Source organism: Bacillus rossius, chromosome 3, assembly GCF_032445375.1.
Source record: "Bacillus rossius redtenbacheri isolate Brsri chromosome 3, Brsri_v3, whole genome shotgun sequence".
NCBI classification, from domain to species: domain Eukaryota; kingdom Metazoa; phylum Arthropoda; class Insecta; order Phasmatodea; family Bacillidae; genus Bacillus; species Bacillus rossius.
The window spans coordinates 23320364-23340651 of NC_086332.1; the positions used below are offsets into that span (position 1 = coordinate 23320364).

The 20288-nt window shown below is 39.5% G+C and overlaps 2 protein-coding genes across 8 annotated transcripts in view; one reads left to right on the forward strand and one right to left on the reverse strand.

The window, feature by feature from the left end:
- The window catches only part of LOC134530343 (protein FAM135A), a 110047-nt gene extending 101811 nt beyond the window's left edge, over nt 1-8236 (reverse strand). For 2 of the 7 annotated variants that reach the window (XM_063365092.1, XM_063365091.1), the window contains exons 1-2: nt 7733-8235; nt 261-361 (exon numbers count right to left, since the gene is read on the reverse strand). In XM_063365092.1, coding sequence (XP_063221162.1) covers nt 261-337 — 77 coding nt within the window. In that variant the 5' untranslated portion in view covers nt 338-361; nt 7733-8235. Of the gene's footprint in view, nt 1-260; nt 620-7732 lie in introns of those variants that run through there. The other 5 variants (XM_063365087.1, XM_063365086.1, XM_063365089.1 and 2 more) reach the window with 3 other exon arrangements.
- A 695-nt stretch (nt 8237-8931) lies between these two features.
- Nucleotides 8932-15981, forward strand: LOC134531413 (tetraspanin-3). Its single transcript, XM_063367115.1, has 3 exons — nt 8932-8998; nt 9611-10287; nt 15523-15981. The coding sequence occupies exons 1-3, from the start codon at nt 8983-8985 to the stop codon at nt 15763-15765; spliced, it is 936 nt and encodes a 311-aa protein (XP_063223185.1). The 5' UTR covers nt 8932-8982; the 3' UTR covers nt 15766-15981.
- The last annotated feature ends 4307 nt before the right edge of the window (nt 15982-20288 follow it).

Consider the following 20288-nt stretch of genomic DNA (forward strand, 5'->3'; position numbering starts at 1 on the left):
TATAATTTTTACTAAAATAATTTGTGGTTTACACTAGCTAAATAAATAAAAATATGCAGCTGATGTTTACACAGCCAAAATATTTTTTTTCCTTTGGACAGCCATTAAACCAAGATTATTTTAGTACCAGCTGAAACATGCTCAAGGAGAAGGAAACTGTAGGTACAGACACAGAAATGTCTCTACACACACACACACACACACGTGCTACTGTCGGTCTAACAATGGACATGACCTATTTGTGGGCGGGGACAACTCACCCTCTCTGGAAAAGGTCTACGTTGTAGAACTTGTAGAGCTCCACAGAGAACTCCACTGTGGCCTGCAGCTCGCTCATGGCGGAGCGGCAAGACTCCCCATCCTGCACACGAACAGGGACTTCAGTGCCCCTTGCAGCCCCGTGCATAGACACTGACACCTTGTAACTGCCAAATGGGTAGAATTTGATAGAAGGGAATTAAAGCTAATAATTTAATTTAGAGCCAATTTTTTTTTGGGACATATTTATATGTAAGATATTTAGTAAGTGTAACAAAAATAATTTATTTATTGCCTAACATTTTAAAAAAATATTTATAAATGTACAATACTAGGTGCACTGTAAAGTTAAAAGTTGCCATCTTTAAAACTCAATTTCCTTTTATGCAAGTGAGAAATCATCAATCAGACTGTTACAATCATAAATATTTTACTACTATACAAAATAACTAACAAGGAAAAATACAATGATGTTAATTAAGGGTGTCTATTTGAATTCAATAAAAAAAAAATCATTGAAATGTCCTTGTTTTTTTTTTACTTTGCAACTTTCAATGCTTTTTACCTTCAGTATACACTGTCACACCTCCAAATTTTACACCACAAACATAATAATTTAAAGGCAGATTGCAAGCTCTCACGGCCATTGTCTAATAAACTATCTTGGCTTTCTAGGTTGAGCCTCATAAAAGTGTAGGTTGTACCAACCTTGTTCTGCATTGCAGCAGACATTGCAATATCCGTACAATCTACCATTTCCACTTTGCTCAACCTCAAAAGTCAAGATGATCATTCTCATTCTGTCCCCATCATTAAAAACTAAATCACAATATTAGAGAATTTAAATAAATTGTTTTTACAGTTTAAATTATTTTATTTCTTATTGCCTTACAAAGTGCACACACTATGATTTTACCAAACAAGCTGTAACATTAAATTTTACACACACATTTACTATTTGTGTGTTTAATTTTATTTGATCTTATTTAATTCAAACCTTTGACAGTTATCTTTTTTTTCCCCTTCTGAACCACAAATTGTTATCAACTTAATAATAATATCTCTTAATTACTTACTGCCTTGGCATCAAATGATCTCAAAATTGTGTGGAAGTATGTTTCTCCTTTCTCCTGAAGGAGTAGGCATTTTTAAAGTTAAGATTAAAATGCTAGCAAAGGCCATACTTTATGTTTTCAGATAATTTAGCCATCTAAGTAGCACGAAATAGCCAGTAACAATTAGAGAAACTCCTCTCAAACTCTCCTGACATGCATACCTGTTTAGTACAAGATAGATTTAAGTTCAAAAGCAAAGTTCATAGTTTTGCCTATAACACAAGATGTGCTGGAAATTGGTATATTCCTCCAGTCGCTCAAAAAGGAACCCATCTTGCTGCAATAAAAATATTTTAACCATTGCTTTTAAAATGTACAGCTGTTTGGCTGAGTGGACCAAGGTCACAAGGTGCCTGGAGACTTGAGTTTAACTGCAATGATCTGTACATGCATTGTTTAAATTGGATGTGCCAGTATCCCTTACTGGAGGTCATCTTTGTAGCACTGGAAAAGACTTGAAATCGCTTTCATCTTGTTATCATGTTCTTTCACCTGAGTAATTTTCATGTAGCAAAAGGAAGAGAAAGGGGTATAACGAACTAGTTAATTAAAGGAGTATGTGGATGATTCAGAGAGACTGCAATCAAGGTAACTACTTGTCAAGTATTTGTTTATTATGTAATGCTCCCAATTAAGTTTCGAAGAATGCTTTGGTTGTTAAGACAGGTACATGGTAAAGCAAGATTACCAACAGTCTTTGTCACAGTAATGAATGAATGGGCTTTACGGATTGTCAACACCAGAGTCCATTTAAGACGAGTTGTGATGAGATTAGCCTGGATCAAAGATGGCATGAAAAGGCCGGAAAAAAATATACTTGAGAAAACTCACAGGCTCACTGCAACATCCACTGTGTTTTCCACTTGTAAAAAATTTTAAGTTTGACTTCGCCGGGAATGGATACTGGGTTCCCTTGGTGGGTGGCAAAGTGATCTGACCACTCAACCACCTGACCATTATATGTTACAGGAATATGTTCAACAGCATGGCACATATTGTATTGGCAGGTACTTAAGCATATTATGGTCAGGGCCGCAACTAGAGTCTCTGGCACACGGGGCATGAATGGATTCATGCACTTACCACACCAATAAAACGGGGGGGAGGGGGGGGTGGCGTCCGGGGGCCCTCCCACGGAAAAATTGTGTTATTTAAGCATTTTCCATACGTAGAAGATGTAACAGTTTCTGTGCTACTGTAACTTCCATGTATGAACCCACTACCAGTTGTAGTAGGAATTACAATGCAAGCCGGCGATTTCGGCGCCCCCACAGCTTTGCGCCCGGGGCGTATGCTCCGCTTGCGCCCCCCTAGTTGCGGTCCTGATTATGGTCATTTGTGTAGAGTTGAGGTGAATTAAGACATGATTATGAAAAAAAAGTTGCCAGTTTTTGGGAGATTGTAGAACATTTGTTAGATAAGAGTCTCGAAATAAAATCATTGTTAAAAGACTTGTTTTTAACATCTATACATTTCAACTGTTCACCAGCAGCGGAGCAGATAACAGTCATACAAAACAAGTCATTAGTATGTGAAATTAATATTTGAATGTACATCATAAAAAAAACATTAAAATTCAAGCTACCAGTGACTTTGTGATAAAGATTTAATGTGTATTGTATACTTAATACACAAAAATACTAACCATTTAAGTCCACTATCCGATACAGCAATGATTATTTTTGCAAGATTTAGAAAGTAGAATAACATAGCAACCAATCAAATATTTTATGTGATGCAGAAAAATATATTTAGCTATGTTTATCAAAAACTAAACTACAACCAATCTCAACTATTTAAGTTCACATTACAATACAACCATACAATTTTTTTGGGCATCGAAAAAAAAAAAATAGAAAAAATTATCATTGCAGTCTTGATGAAATCATTTATGTTTGTAATAATTTATTAAAAGTTCTCAACTCAAAACCTTTATTTTATGAAAGAGTTACTGTGCAAATTTGCGATGATAGCATATTTTGCCACATTCATGGTGCATCACATTTTTTCCCCAAATGAATGTTAATGCATGTGTGCAAGCCATGTAAAGTATTCATTGTGACTTCGAAAAAAAAATTTTAAGTGTAATTTCTATATTTTAATTTGCCATCAACTTTGTGGTTTCTACAGGAAGGTAGCCTAGGTTTTTTCGGAAAGGTTAGGTGATTACAGGTGTAAGTGAACATAATTTAAGTGAAAGAATGGTTAGGTCATCTAAATTAAAAATTCAATGAAATCATTAATATATTTCCCTTCCTGCAAATGCAGGTGAAGAGTTAGTTATGCTAGGTCTGCCCCATTTAAAGTTCTCTAGTATCATTTAAAATTTTTTATTTGAATGGCAAATATGATTTTGCTTTGCTGATAAGTTTTTAAATATGGGTGATAACAACTAAAGTGAAAGATTAGTTAGAGTAGGGCCGCTACATTTATAATATAATACCCTAATGTAAATTGTTTAAATGTTCTAATTCTTGCAATATGTAAGTTTTGATGTGATAACGTCTTATAAATCGATGAATGCCGGCACGCACGAAAAATTGTCACGTTCAGCCTGAGCCGAGCGTGCAAGAACCAGCCAACCACCGTGCGAGAAAATCTTCTATAATATTAAACAGGTTAAGGCTGGCTTTTTAACTAATTGTTCGTGATTATATTAAAACAAATTATTTAAATTAAATTTGAAAAAACTGTAAATAATATTTGAAAATTAAAAAGTATGCAATTTTTCATCAATGTTTTTTTATGACGTTATCACGTAAAATTATTGTCCGTAAAACGACTTTACAGACAACCCCCTTTTTTATTCCCACTATATTCTTGAGAACTTGGTAGTTGTTAAGGAGTTTTAAAATCAAAGAAAATTAAGGAGGATTTCATGTATTACAAATGAGTGCTTCTTAGTCTTCACCACTAGCACATTTCTTAGAAACAAGTGGAAAATGAGATATTATTTGTGGAATAATTAAACATGATAAGTTATTTGGGCATGAGTAGTAATTCTAATCACATATATTACTAATTTTTTATATATAAAATAAAGGTGCTGCTAACACAGTCGTACAAAAATGTATCATTTTTGGAATTTTAAATACTTTTTCGGATAAGCCCCACAAGAAGATTTAAAAAATATTTTTTTCTTAAACATCATGGCATCTTCTGCAACATTAAAAAAACTTCTGGAGCATTCCGAGAACTTCTGTTACACTAACAAAGCTTTGGGATCATTCAGGAAAAACATCCTTTATATTCTAAAATATTTCAACAGAATCGACATAGCATGTTTGTATATTCCATGCAGTCAATGCTTTCTATTCAATGCAACCAGTATTTTTTGTAGGATTTCTATAATATACTTGACAAGAATGACATGGTTATGAGATTGGCATTGCCCCTGTGCAGGTAGGCAAATACCGTGTTGTGCTACTAGTAAAAACTCTAAGGGATCGTCCATTAATCACGTGTGGTTCGAAAAGGGGGGGGGGGGGGGGTCCACTAAATATCACAAGGGGGGAGGGGGGTGTAGAGAGATATCACGTGTGTTTATTTTTTCGCGCGATTTCTACTAAACCGAAAAGGGACGCGTGACTTTGACTCTCCGTAGCCAGGCAACAATATCCCCGCCCGCCACAACATGAACCACCCGGCTCGGCTTGCCAGTCGCCAGTAAGACTGTGATTTGGCGCCGAATACATGCGTATTTCACATATAAGCCTTTCCTTTATTATTTTTATGCCAGTGAGAATAAACCTGCAACCTTAATGTGTGTCTGGACATTTTTATAACTGTGCTTAATTTACCAGAATTATATTAGATTATACCTATATTTAAAGATAATATTCTTAAATATTCAAAAATATTTTTTAACAAAAAAATACACATGATTTAGGGGGGGGGGGGGGGGGGTAAGTCTGAAACCTCACCACAAATCACTAGGGGGGAGGGTGGGTTAAAAATTTGCTAAAAAAACATCACGTGATTAATGGACGACCCCTAATAAGATAAGAGATGAAAGTTCCGTATCCATATCCAGGCTGATCCCGTAATCCTGATGGCATGAAACTATACACTGATTGTGTGTATATGAGGCTTGCTGTTTTAATTTAGTACCTCAAAAGATCCTACACATAACAAAAACTTGTGATAAAACAAAAACTTGTGATTGTAAAAGTTGAATACAAATGAAAAAAATTTTCCACAAGAAATGAGATTATTTGTTTGTAATGCAATATTTGATTTTTAATTAGAACAGCAAGAATCATGTAACACAGGATTAATGTATACAGGCACATGCCATCAGGATCAAGAGATTAACTTGGATACGTGATACGGAAAAATCACAAGATAAGCATTAAACAAATTATTCACCCCTTACTCTAAAAGTTTCAGTGATCAACAAATTTTTTTTCTCAGGCTTGATATAGTACCTACTTGGGGAGCAATGAAATTTTGGTAATACTGTACTTGGATACCGCAGCTTTTTAGAACAGCAGAAAGAGAACAAAAATCGGAAAACATGTTTTTCACACACTCCACACGTCCCTACATTTACTCCGAAGGGATGGTATTGTAATTCCTACTAGTTTGTAAAAAAATTAAATTTTTATATCTTACATTACAAAACCTGTGCTTTTACTACGTTGTCTCATCCATTTATTGTTTAAATGAGAAATATAGGAATATATGTTTCTACATACCTGAGATGTTCTTGCAATTAACTTTGAAAGGAAGGTTTCTTAAAACCAACTCGTTTGAGAAAAAAATAACAGTTCACAGCTTACATTACAATACCTATGTAATAAAGCAATCACTGACATTCATTGCTTGCCAGTGTTTTTTTTTTTGAGAACTTTGTTGTAATTATTAAATTTGTTTAGATAACGACTGTATTGCAGTTGTAAGAAATTTTTAATGCTTATAATTCATGTTATATTGTTTAATAGAATTAGTAACTATATTACAATTTGTTTGTTTTGTTACATTGCTTTTAAAGTACCTACATACTATTTTGAGTGATGCTGTAACAGATAAGTTTAGTGGGAGGCAAAAATTTGAATAGAATTGTCGACATTATTCTTTTGCTGTGAGGAATACGTTTTGTGCGCTTAAGTAGCTGACACATTGAATTTTGCAGTCTTTCTAAAGAATTCTTTGATTTCAGCCGTCATATTCTGTGTTTGATATGTATGGTGTGTAGTGTATCCCAGTTTAACCCTGGATCCTGAAGGCTTGAACCAAATAGCATGATCCTGTTGGCTTTATCCTTTTGTACATGATGCTTGCAGTATTTAATTCAATACATCGAAAGATTCTGATGGCATGGTCCTGTTGGCTTGATCCTGTGGTACATGATGCTTGCTGTTTTGGTTCAATACATTAGAAAATTCTGCACGTTAAAGAAATTGCGAAATAAATAATTCTGATTGCAGGTTGAAAAATAATTCATTGTAGGCTATTATGAAAAAAAAAAATTAATGTTCAGGATTTTCCGATGTACGGAATTAAAACAGTAAGCATCATGTACCACAGATCAAGCAAACATGATCATGCCATCAGGATCAAGCCTTCAGGATCCAGGGATGAACTTCAATATATTTGAAACAGAAGAATTAGCATATTTTTAATGCTCCATAGTTGGCTACAGGTAAACAACTAATGGCAGTGGCAGTGTGAAAACAATGGTATTATAATGTAAGCCTTAACTATTATTTTTCACGAACCAGTAGGAATTAAGAAACCATCCTTGTGTGTAATGTGTGAAAAACACATTTTCCAAATTTTTTCTTTCCCTTCTAAAAAGCCAAATATCATAGTAGTAGAGAAATTTTTGTTCTGCAGCATTAATTTGGTTACCCCTTGAAGTAATGTTTGTTGTGTATAAAAAATTTTTAAAAAAATGTTTTCGGTATTATTTTCAAGATTTACAATGGCTCTGGATGGATATGATACTGTACCAATGTATTTATGATTTTTTATATCAATCAAACCCTATTTTATTCCATCCCTTGAGCTAATGGTTTGTAAAAAGAAACTTTTAAACAAGTTTTTTTGTACAACTCTTAGGACGTATAAAAACTTCGAAAGAATACATTATTTTTCTTTCTGGGAAGATATAGTTATTTTTCAGTTTTAAAAAAAATCTTTCTCAATTCTTGTTACGAATTTACTCAGTAACAAAATGGATCAATTTTACCATCTCTATATTTTGTGTAGTATTTATTATAATTTTCAAAATAATTTATTTTAATAACCAGCCCTAATTCCGGATCAGCCATGGCCAAACTACTAGAACTATGAAGAACCAAGAAGGGTCTAAAAACTACGTAAACATTAACGTAATACAACTTATATATACAAACCTTTCGACGGTATCAATCTTCCAACTTCATACCGTAAATTAATTTAATTTAGTCAACTAAATCGCACCTAAAAAGTCTTAAATACAGCTCAAATAAATTCTAAAATGAGACGCGTCTTGTACCGAAACAGTGACAAACATCAACGGTAAACATAGGATTCTATATAATACTGATAAAAATTAAATAGAGACATCTCACACTATCTAAGTGGTCCCCATGTGGTCCCCAACACAGCTTCACTTGTCTCGAGGTCACAATTATTTTTAACAACAAAACTCAAAAATTCTAACACTATATACAGCTAAATATGGTTAGTGTTAGAAGAATTCTACTACAACCATAAGAAGATATTGCAAGTCATAAACTTATACCAACAAATTTTTATCTTCAAAACCCCACTATTCCAATTTGACAGTAACGAACGGCTGAGCTTAGTCGCCATGTTTAAAATGTAATAATCAAAACACTCCGCCCACTTAACAAATAACATTTTAAGTATTTATAACAAAAATTAAACAGATAAAAAAAAGGGAAAAATTAATATTTCGGTAAAATTTTTATAAATAACTATAACTTTAAAAAATGAATTGCGCCAACTTCAAGCAACGAATACATTTTACATTAGTGGCCATAAGATAGCATTGTATTCAACAGTGTTCCAAAATACTCATACAAATGCAACGTTGCCTAGAAACTTCGGAATATACCGCTTTCCAAATTAAAAAATTATTATATTTAATTTTTAAAATTTCATATTAAAAAAAATATTTGTTATTGGCACAACAACATTAGCATATCACATGATAAAATAACACTTCAAAAACAATTGTTTTATTATCTTTGAATTACCACCTCTGTCATTTTATTAAAGGAATTACCGCCATTTTGGTAGTAATAAAAACCATAAAATTTATTGGTTATTTTTCTTCATTTTTGCTAGCACTTACTACACCTAAATTTTTTTAATATATTAAATATTAAAAACATCAATAAATCTTCCAAATTTTAATGTATTTTAAATACACTGGAAAATATATATTAAACACACAACACAAATTGTTAAAAAACTAAAGATATACTTTAGGAAATTATTTCTCATAATAAGACTAAATTCACAATGGATACAACAACAAATATATTACGATAAAAACAATTGTCGTGTTACCTACACACTGGGCCATAGACCTAGCCGCGGTTAACAAAAGACCAAATACCCAAACTGTTATAATAATAACTACAATTTTCAAGATATGGCTTCAGTTATGCGTAAGTATCAAAATTATTCAAAATTTCTGAACTATAAAGTAAATATATTTTAATTTAAGGAATAAAATACCCCGAAATAAGTATAGTGCTTTATTTAGTATTTATTTTTTGCTGGAAATTTACTGTGTAGGAACTAATAAACAATAACCTGCAAATACTAATTTAGGTTTTTTCTTGGATAGGATCTTAATGACTAAACTCCTGGTAAATGGTAAATTTAAATTGTTCAATGTTGCAACAAGACATGCTGAAAGGTTCACGTGTGAAAAATATTGGAATGTTTAAATGTTATATAATTAATAGGCCTGTGTTACATCCATGAATTCTTATCGGTGGTCGGTAAAGTTTACATGTAGATAAGAATTTGACATTTTCCTCTGGACGATATAGATCTCGACATAATATCTCGGCATATCTCCATCGAAATGATGTAACTTTCGACAAGTCGAATCAAATGGCAAAATATTACCAAACATTTGAAATATTAACTAAACAAATCGGAATCGACATCGAATTGTCAACATGTAGCACAGCCCTGTAATAAATTAAAAACAATGTCAACCAAGCAATGCATTCCAAACATGCTTTGAAAAACATGGATCTTCTTCACAGCACTCAATATCTCCATGGAGGGTCGGTGCAATTTGATGTGGGCGATGGCAGTAGCATGCGGTACACAGACACTTATCTGGTTGGCTCTCACACTGCTGGCGCTATATGCAATCGATTATGCTGCCACCTACCTGCACGAAGACGATTGGCCTCATGTGTGGAGGCTGATCTCCAGCCAAGCATCGCTTTGCCTGGGTCTCGCCGTGTTATACTTGCCTGGATGCGTACTGGCAGTGGAGTGTACTTCTGCAACATGCTGTCCACAGTTTGGCAGGGTGCTGAGTATCTGGCTACTCGCCACGACGGTGGCCATGTTTTGCGCGCAGGTCACGTTTTGGATCATGAGCGGGAGCGAGGACAACTTACGCGCGCAGTTCCACCGCTCAATGCTCCGTGGGCTAGCACTGTACACGACCGACCTTTCCTGGAAGGCCAACCTCGACTTGGCTCAATATAGCCTTGCTTGCTGCGGGGTGGACGGCCTTCATGACTGGAATGGCAGTGATTGGCTGCATGAGGGAACCTTCAATGTCAACAAGAGCATTGAAATGGAGAGCTACCAAATACCGGGAATAGTCCCATGGAGTTGTTGCAAACAAGAATATGGCAGTGCTTGTTTACATGACATTTTACAACTGAGTGATTGGGCTCATCTTTGGAAAGATAAACCTGAACAGGTGTGTATTTGGTTAATGTACATTCTAAAGTTAGTATAAATGTCTTTGTCATAGCCCCGGATATCACCCCCGTGATGCGGGTTGCGTCGTATTATCAGGGAGGGTTCTGGCCTCATGGCGGGGGAAATTAACATTATCCGAGCTACAATGATGTTTCGACAGTTTGACCACAAGTATTTATTGAGCCCTTCACATAATCTAGGTACATGGGCAATCCGCGGCACAACACCCGTCCCTCCGCGGAGTGAGGCTTGGCTGCACGTGTTTGGGGTTGGGCAGACGCCAAGTGCGGACTGCACCCCCTGGTTCCGTATGCGATTTATGAACTGTCTCTGTCCCTTCCCTATGATAGCGAGAAACCAATTAAGTTGGAACGCCATCGCCAGCGACGTAAAGTAAGTCCCATTGCGGCACGCACGTGTCCGCCGATGCACACAATGTCCCGCCTCAAAGAAACAAGAAAATACTTATTTACAATTAAATTAGTTACAATGGCGACCGATAGCGTAATGCCCGTGAACGTGAAAGTTCCGATCGCCCGGATCTAATCTCACCAGTCGTGGCACTGCCGCACTCGTCTCGCCGTGCGACCGCCTTGCTCGGCCGCCAGATGACTACTGCCCCCTCCTGCCGCATCTCTGCCTCTCCGCCCATCATCCCCCCCCACCACCCCCCGCACTTCGCGACACGTGCAGCGTTCGGAATGATTCCGGGTGTTGGCCTCGGCTTCGTCGCCCGGTTACAGCAATTAATATTATACTTTAGAAAAACATATAATTATAATGACAAAAGTTTTCGGAAAAATTCAATATATACCAATAATAAAAATGACATGTTATTAAATATACAGTATGTTCCACATAACACACATTCACTGCACGGGGCAAGGGAGGATCAGGGGTTAGTGCAGCATAACGGACTTTATGAGCTGGGGAGACACTTGGGTCGACATCAAATGCCCCCCCCCCCCCCCCAAATAGGCCGCTATGTGCGCCAACGCCCCTCTACCATGAACATATTTACAAGACACAATCGGGCACATGCTGCGTGCCGGCTGGCCGCCCTAGGGATGTCCTGTCCATGTTACCGCTGTGCGCGAACCACGGCAGCAGGTTCATCACGCTGACACGTGGTGTCTCGTAACGAGTGGCTGTCTGTGTAGGTAGTGGGTGGTAATCGTAGTCCTTCAGGTCGGTCGGTGCCCTGCGTGCTCGGGAGGGTCTTCCTGTCTCGTCCCCCCGGACTGCCGGTCCCCGCCCCTCCCCTGATGTCGTGGACCCCTGGCCATCTTTATTATGTATATTAGAGAACCTTTGAAGATAAGTATTTTAGTTTGTGGTTCAAAAATATGTACATGTTATTTACACAGATTTCATCTGAAAGTTATTATTATTACAAGAAACATTTATTTGCCATCACCCGACCTCTGTGAAAGGTCCGGGGGTACCTGACGGGCGCTACAGGCGTCGCGATGCTGCTGTTGTCCGGAGGGGCGCCAGGCTAGCTGACTGCTAGGCTGTTGATGTTGGGTCGTGGGTACTCTGCCCCCGCGTGCCTCGCCAGGTACACTGCTTGAATCTAACCTGAATGGTTCTCCCTTGACTGTGAAGGCCGCTCGGCCGTGTGGAGGACGGGAGATTACGGAAAATTATTGTATACGAGTTGGTGAGAATACATTTAATTTGGGAGTTTCACCGGGGCTCCATGTGGGTACACGGTACACTCTACAAGTCCGCTCCGCGGGTCAGTCCCGCTACAAAAATTCTCACCAACACTTGGTGACGTCTAGCGGTTAAAAAAAACAAAAAAAACATAACACTACGTGACACTGAAATGGTTACCGCGGCAGTCTCGCGGGACGTGGGTCGATGCTCGCTGGAGACGGCCAGCGCCGAAAGTTAACTTGGCCAGGGGGGGGGGGGGGGGGGTTGATGAGCGGGCTCCTAAGTTCGACGAAACACTTACGTGAGTGATACGATACGCAGCGCGGTATCACGATGAAGACGGTCGGGATAGGCCCGGTTCCGCGAAATACGCGCCGAGTCGACGTGGGCAGCGATGAATTAATAAAAGTATTAAAATTTGAAGGTGTGGTGCAGAATAAAAACAATCAATGAAACAAACTTGAATGCTGCCCACGGACACACGTCTGTTCCCGGCGCTGAGTGGTTGGAGACTGCCGAACATGGCCGCCTCGCAAGGAAGAGAAACTTTCTCTTCTTTATGAGTCGGCACCAAAAACTTATAATAATTGAATTTACTCTATTACCAGTTAAAACACGTTCCAGGTGCCCAATTAAAATGTAGCACCTGGTAATTGGGAGCTTAAGGCTTAACAATTGTTTTAATGTATTTAATTATTTAAATTGTGACATCAAGTAGACTGTAAATTTACTAACATATTGTCCCTCTGCGAATTGTTTTAGAGGGATTTCTCCTAGTCTGACTTGATCATAGTCACGGGCATTTAAATTAAGGCCAGTGGCCGCGGTGACTGTTAATGAGGTTTATTGTCTGCTCCGTGCGTGGTGTACTCGCCTGGAGTGGCTACGACGCACTTATTACATGTCGGGTAATTAGTAATTTCGTACTAATGGCATTTCCTTTAATTGAATTATGGGTTCGAGCCTCCGGGGTTCCGTACCTTTAAATTTCATTACGTCTATTGGGGTCACGCCCGAGGCGCTCGCCTGACTCATTCCGGCTGGGCAAAGGGGCGCGCTCCGAAAACGGGATACGGTACTGGCGGTGCGGAGCATGGGCTTAACGGCCATGGTCGTTACGACGTCAATTAATCAATTTTAGAACATGTGCTTTTCTACTATCCAAAAATAATTTCAGTTCACTAACTGACATTATACCTCCTGTGTGCAGTAAAGCCCGGTCCCGACCCTATCAGCATCAGTCTAAGCTGGCAGAATGCATCAGCTTGCCTAACCCTTGCAATTCAAATGTAAACTCCGGTGCAAATATGCGAATAAAACACCTATTCCTGTGTTTTTCTAACTATTCTGTATAATTCGCTGACCAAACAATTCAGTGGTTGTGTAAAGAAATTGATATAAAACCAGGCTTGTATATAAGGTAATTTAATGCGTGATACATGTGTTGCCCCTTAAGGGCACCATGTTCTAAAAAGCCCTTAATTTACCTTGTGGATTTGGGTCTTAATTAATTTATATCCTCATTTGAATGTATTACGTAATCATAAGGAAGCCAAATAATAATACAGAGTGGTTACAGCAAAAAAAAAAAAAACAGTCTTCAACGTGATTTAATTTTGAACTAATTATTCACTATATAATAAATTGCAGCTTTTTTGGACCTTTGTCATACAGTAATTTATATGGGGGAATTTAATTTTGTTTAATATTTAAGCTATCACAATAAATAATTACCATTTTTGTGTGGTTTTGGCACAAACAGATGCTATCCCCTCCACCACATCATAACTTTCCAGCATTCATAATCATGGTGGGTGGTATTTCTGTGTGGAGCCTACAACATTTGATCTCTGAGCATTTCGTTCTGGTAAATATAATTCATTGAACCAAATTTTTTTATCTAACCACTCCCTATGCATCCCCGGGTCATTTTGTGGTGCATGATTTAACCAGACTGTTTTAAATTTCACTTGGCCACATAATCATGCCAAAATTTACTCGTTTACAGAACTGGCCGACTTCAGCGAACAATATGTTTTACTTACTAAATCATGCTTGCACCTTCCTATATCAGCAATGTCCCGACTTCTGTATCATAGATTCAAGGCTCTTGACAGCCGAGAACAATCCAAGGTTGTATTTTCAAACTTACGAGATTGGCCAACTACAATCTAATTTTCATTAATACGGCCACTAGGTACAGTGTATTAGTGTAAATTATATTTCTCACTTAAGGAAGAACAGCGTAACTTTATTGAAAGAGCTACCATTGTAGAGTGAAATGTCTGTGTGAATACAACTTGGTTTCTTGAAAACATGTCAATTCATTTGCAAGTCATTATTAGGAATAACAAGGAATCAGAATACTATGCCAGAAATTTAATGTAAACCAGCATGATTGCTTTATGATATAAAAATGTAGTTTTATAGTTGACGCCGCCATCGGTGCTCCCTCTGAGAGCACAGGCCGTTATGTGTCCTCAACACCTGAATCAGTGCCAGTGCTACGAACACGCCCGCGCATGTAACATAGTGCAGTGCCCCGAACGGCGTGACGTAAGTCACGGCCGGCTGTATATACGAAGCGCCCGGCCGGGTGTGGCAAAGTGCAAAAGGGAATTCAGTGCATATGCAATTTAAATAACAAACACGAACTAAAACTTTTAATATGTCAGATATTTCTTAATAACTAATTAATGAAGTTGTAAACTCTTTTCGTTCACAAAACTGGCCGGCATCATCTTCCCGCGCTCCGTAGCTTCCCACGGATTTTCCTCCCCTCCCTGGCCGGGTTGCCAGGGAGAATCGTCAATAGCCTTCCAGCACTCACCAGGGCCGGCAGGCCCGCGCACTTGGAGCCTCCAACTTTTCGCGCCAGAATCAGCATGTAGCTTCAATAGGTAATATTTCTAAATCTACTTTCATCAGCTCCACGGTCTGCCCTAAATCAGCCGTATGACGTGTCGTACGGTCCGTCAATGAAATGTGTGACTCGACTACGAGTCGTTTTCGTGCGTGCAGCCGGTGTTCATCGATTTATTAGACGTCCCGTCAAAAAGCAAAACTATTCATATTCAATTAGTGATTTGGTGTATGATTATGTAACTTCTGCCATTGTGTCACAGCTTTTGTCACACATTATAAGGTTGTCTAACACAATAACTAGCCAATAACTTGAATTGTCGAAACACTATCCCTTATGTACGATTCAGATACCTATATATTGAGTACAACAGCCAATCAAATTATGATTGAGGTTCGAATATACATCATCGACTATATCTTAGAACTCATTTGATCTACGAAATAGTTTTTGATAAGTCCTGTTTGATTCTGTATTAATTTTGAGACACACCGATTTTTATCATGGTAGGGTAATTCTGAGGTATTCTACATTTGCCTTCTAGGGAATGGAAGTGAAGTAACAACAATACACATATTTATGAAAATGTTAATAAATTTTTCATTGTGAAAAATTCTGGAACTTTAGCCAACCAACCAAGAATGCTGGTTAAAATGCAAACTGCCAGATTGTAAGGTGACTAAATAGGTGTATTGTGTCTCATTGCAGGTTGAGGAGTCTCTGCATAGTGCGGGCTGTGTGGATATTATAATACATCCCATTGCAGTTGCTTTGTTTCTGCCATGGTGGTGGTGCTTGGCACCTCTAAGTCTCTGCCTGCATATCAGCATGACTGTAATGGCACAGTACCTCTACACTTCTACTGCAAACAGCGTGCTGCTGGGGGACCCTATCTCCACTGCACCCGGCTGGCTCTTGCACCATAGAAAGGGGGCTGTCTCTAAGCAGTAACTCCCTGCTTTAACTGCATTTCTCTGATGAGGAATTCACCCAGTGTACTGAATTCCTGATGTTTGGTTCGCCAATTTTTATTTATTTGTGACCATGTTACACTTTATCCTACGTGTGAATCAAAATTATAATTTTTTTTAAAATATATTCAAAATCAGTATCTGTGAAAAGTTTAATGTTTCTTATGTGTAATATATTTTGACTACCCAGATGAAATGTTGTATCTTACTTGTGTAAACTCCCAGTATTACAGAATATCTTTACAGTAAACTGGGAAATGATTAAACACTGAAAGTAACATATTCTGAAGTTTTTAAAATACTTATATTAATATTTGCTTTCATAACATGTTAGGAAATATTCAATATCAAAGAGACCATCAGGGGCACCAGTTATATAGTGTTTTATTTTTAATTACTGATGATAACTGTCGGTTATCTCTCCGATCGCACAAGCCTTGAAGCCTAATCGTCGGCTCACTAGTGTGTGCACAGTACTGTACGAGTATGGAGAATGTGTACAATGAAACATAGTGTTACCCAGTGTCATGCAACAAACAAACATCACCAGAGACAGATGATTATCTCCAAAGCAGCAGCCAATTTTGTTAATTTTTGTATTTATGTAAAACTTTTACTGTATCAAAAAAAATGACAGAAGTCTTATTTAAGCATTTTTCCAATATTTTAATTATTAACATTTTTGACCTTGTACAGTTTTAATTCAAAACATCGCCTAGCCTGACCAATTGATCACTACAAGTTTTCATGCGAAGACAAAACCTAATGTTATGCAGCCATTATGAACTCGTCCCATTATATCTATACATGCAACCGGGAGAGGCGCGTCCGCGCGCCATGAAAACTCTCACATTTGTCAAACATTGAAATTCACAGAAATAGAGTAAGTGTGGCTAAATCCTTTCTCATTGGCTGCATGGCGATCCCCACATTGCTGAATTTAATTCATTGGCTACATTACTGAACTTTACTTGTTCCTCCAGAGGACTTCTTTGTGTACTATGTAAACCACCACGGGATCAACAAATTACAAGCTTTACTTTTTGAACTATCATCATATTACATTTGCTATTTAGCACTTAAAGGGCTACCACGTTTTGGACCACAAAATAATTTTTGGATATTATGGCCCAATGACTTTTGGTGTTTTTTTTTCTCAGTCGGAATATTCTTGTAATTCCACCGCATGCTCCAGCATTTCCCGCATTTGGGGCTGCTGCCAACTCTGGTCCTAGGCTTTTTGCTGCATGGCACCTCGCCTGCGCGGTCGTGGTCGCCTGACACTGAGCCAGTGATCCGCTTGGCTGGCTAATGTCCTGGAGATCCTACTCCACTTCTCTTGCCAAGATCACGAATTCATCCAGTTATCTTCTGGTGGCGCTCTTCAGAAACTGTCGCAGTTCCAGAACTATGAGTTCCAAGACAATCCGCAGGTCCTCGCTGATGTGGCCTCCTGTGGCCAGGTTTCGGTGAAATATGACTTTTACCCATATGAAAATCCCCACATTTTCCCTTGCAAATTTATAGCAGCAGAACAGTGCGCAATAACATTGCGCTCATGTGCAGAAGTAATCAAATTGCGCCTTGAGTCGCAATGGGAAATGCCCCATTCCATTAAATGTTCTCTAACATATTGCCCACAAATCTAACACGCTCACACTCAGCTGGCCGCTGACATGCTATATCCATTTTTCCAAAACTTATCGGACGAATCTATCACGGCAGGCCTGTGTGAATGTGGCTGGGCCTTCGTGGGCTTGTCACAAAAATTCATGCAACGTGACTGAACCGCTCGTGGTGCGAGGAAGACTCACTGATTTATCTTGTGCTGTTCCAGTCACTTTCTCCTTGTAGGCTGTTCACGTGAAACTTCCATTCATGATGTTCAGGAATTCTTGCACCTCCATGCATGCGCGGTACAACTTCATGTCGCACCAATGGCAGTATGTGATCTCGTAGTGCTGTCCGTGAAATCTAGTCGGGCCGTACTTCGGAGCCATCTTCACTCTCGCACTTTCCTTGCGGTAGTTTACTTTGATGTCGGTTTCACCTGTGCACCTTACATCAGCATAGCTCTCCCTTTATTTGTCTGCATGTGTTTGGAGACACTATTTACAAAGTTCAACCACATCAGTGGCTACATGTGGGTTTTTCTGCATCTTGCTTGCGACTGTTTGGCCCGAGTGGCTGTTCGGGTTGACGGTGTCGGGTGACCCATGTAGTAGGGGCTACCTTTGTGTATCTTGCATAAGTTCCCCCTGTCGTGTGGTGTCTGTGATTGGCTGGTATTGCCATCACCCGGGTTTTTGTGGTCGCAACCCGGGGAGGACCTAGTGTGTAGTGAGTTGTTTCTATGCCGAATTTACCAGATGGGCGCCAGGCTAGCCCGTGTGTCTAGCTGTTGTTGAAGATACGGGGTGGTAGAGCAGTGTGTGGTTCGTTAGCCCCAGCGTGTTAACTAGGTCCATAGGCTGTGAGTTGGTATGCAACACACCATATGCGGAGGGTCGGTCGAGGTGATTACTGGGTTGAGTGAAATAATTGACAGCAAGATCCGATTGGTGGATTTTATTACACTCTGTGTGTGTCACTTAATTTTGCGATGCCGCAAACACTGTTTACAAAGTACACAATTATATTCGATACGTTGCACTAACACTTTACACTGACACATTAATTAAAATAAAGTACAAGGCAGAGTACCTACTCTGCTTACACTAATTGTCCACGTTCCCTATCGGCAGTTATATATTGTGTCTTGGCTGAAGTCGGCCAGCCCCGTAAATTATAATTAAATTGACACTTCACGTGTTCGCTAATTACTAAAGTTTGTGACCGGCAGGCGTTTGTGCGATTGTATTAGCAAAAGTTCTGTGGTCTGGAGTCGGCCAGGTCCGTTATGCTGTTACTCGCGTGGCGACATGAACGCGTCATGGGAGTGAAATGAAAAGAAGCCGGGTTAAGCCCTGCACCGTAAATGGTCTAAGAGCTCGCGAAGGGTGACTGAAAAGGGTTTTGAAGAATTAAATAATTACCAGTATGACGATCAGTGAGATAAAGTTGATGTCACTCCGCGGGACGAACACGTTCGCCCTAGACCGCGAGCCGCGAAGAACTGCCGGGGGAACATTGCGCCCGGGAAGGGAGTCATTGTTCCCTCGCGCCAAAATCTCGAATTTTCCGTTACACAATATAAACTGGAAAACGTACGTGCTAATTACATGTCACTCTTGTTTTAATTAGATTTAAGGCTACTCTCAACTGGTTCTGTGTCTATTGAATTTGTGGCCACACAATTAGCCGATAAAACATTCAAAAGTGGGGCTCAAGTTCGCGACTGTTTGCTTGTCGTCGCCTGGCCGACTAGCCCCTGAATGATAGTATTTTGCCGGCTACTCAGTGTTCGGTAGAGAGGGGTTCGGGCCGCGTGGCCTAAGGGACTTAGTCACCAGAATAACAATTGACACACTCGATGACAGTTTCCAGGTTCTTTATATACTGTAAATCAAACCCTTTACAAGGGGCTGCTGCGTTTCTGCCTGTGACTGATTCTGTAGGGCAAAGCCCGGTTCTGCGCACTGATACTGTATGGGAAAAATACGTGACGTCCCGTTCGGTACGAGCAATACCCGCGTCGCTAAGTCTTGAACTCTATATGACTCACCCCCTAAGCTGAACGACTGACCAGACAACACGGTGCCCGGGAGGGCCCGTAAATTACCGTACAAACAATGGTGAAAATCCAGTCCGCAAAAAGAACTCCGCGACTCGTAAACCACCGGAGAAAACACGCACGCGAGAGAAGTGACTGACTGCAAGCCGCGACTGAATGACTCGGTGACACACTCGTCTAAATGACAACACGACTGTAAGGTAGGAATTACTTCCTCTCGGCAAGGCCTGAACTCCAGCGAGACACCGCGCCCGTTCTCACCGTCTTTGAGCGATCTCGCAGACACGTCCACTGTCTCCAGCGCCCAGCTGCCGACTGCCTGCCTCCCCGCCTCTCGCGACCGAGCGTTCGCATCCCTCCCCTCCCCGCGAGCCCGAGGAACACGCTGATTGGTCACAGGCGGAAGCCACGGCTTTGGCGCCCGGTGAACAATCACAACTTATTACACATTACACTTCAAATAATAAAATAAACACATTACAGAAAAGGATGTTACAAAATATTTACAACAATTCGTCCCGTCCGGTTATTAAGTATTTACATTAATTTTCCACTGGCGCGTGAACCTCTCTTCCTTCCCCTGCCCTAGCCGCACAGCACTATCCTCTCATACGCAACACAGGGCAGGAGAAGGCGTTGGCGTGGCAAAACGGGCTGTGAGAGCTGGGTCGACACTTGGGTCGACGTCACGCTTATTATTCAAACACTCCCCTCGCTGCACATTTTATAATTAATTACGACTATAATGATCTCACGCGGTTTTCCGCTATAATTAAGGCCCCAGGCCGCACGGGAAAGAATTTGCGTTAGCGAATTGGGATGCCATTAGG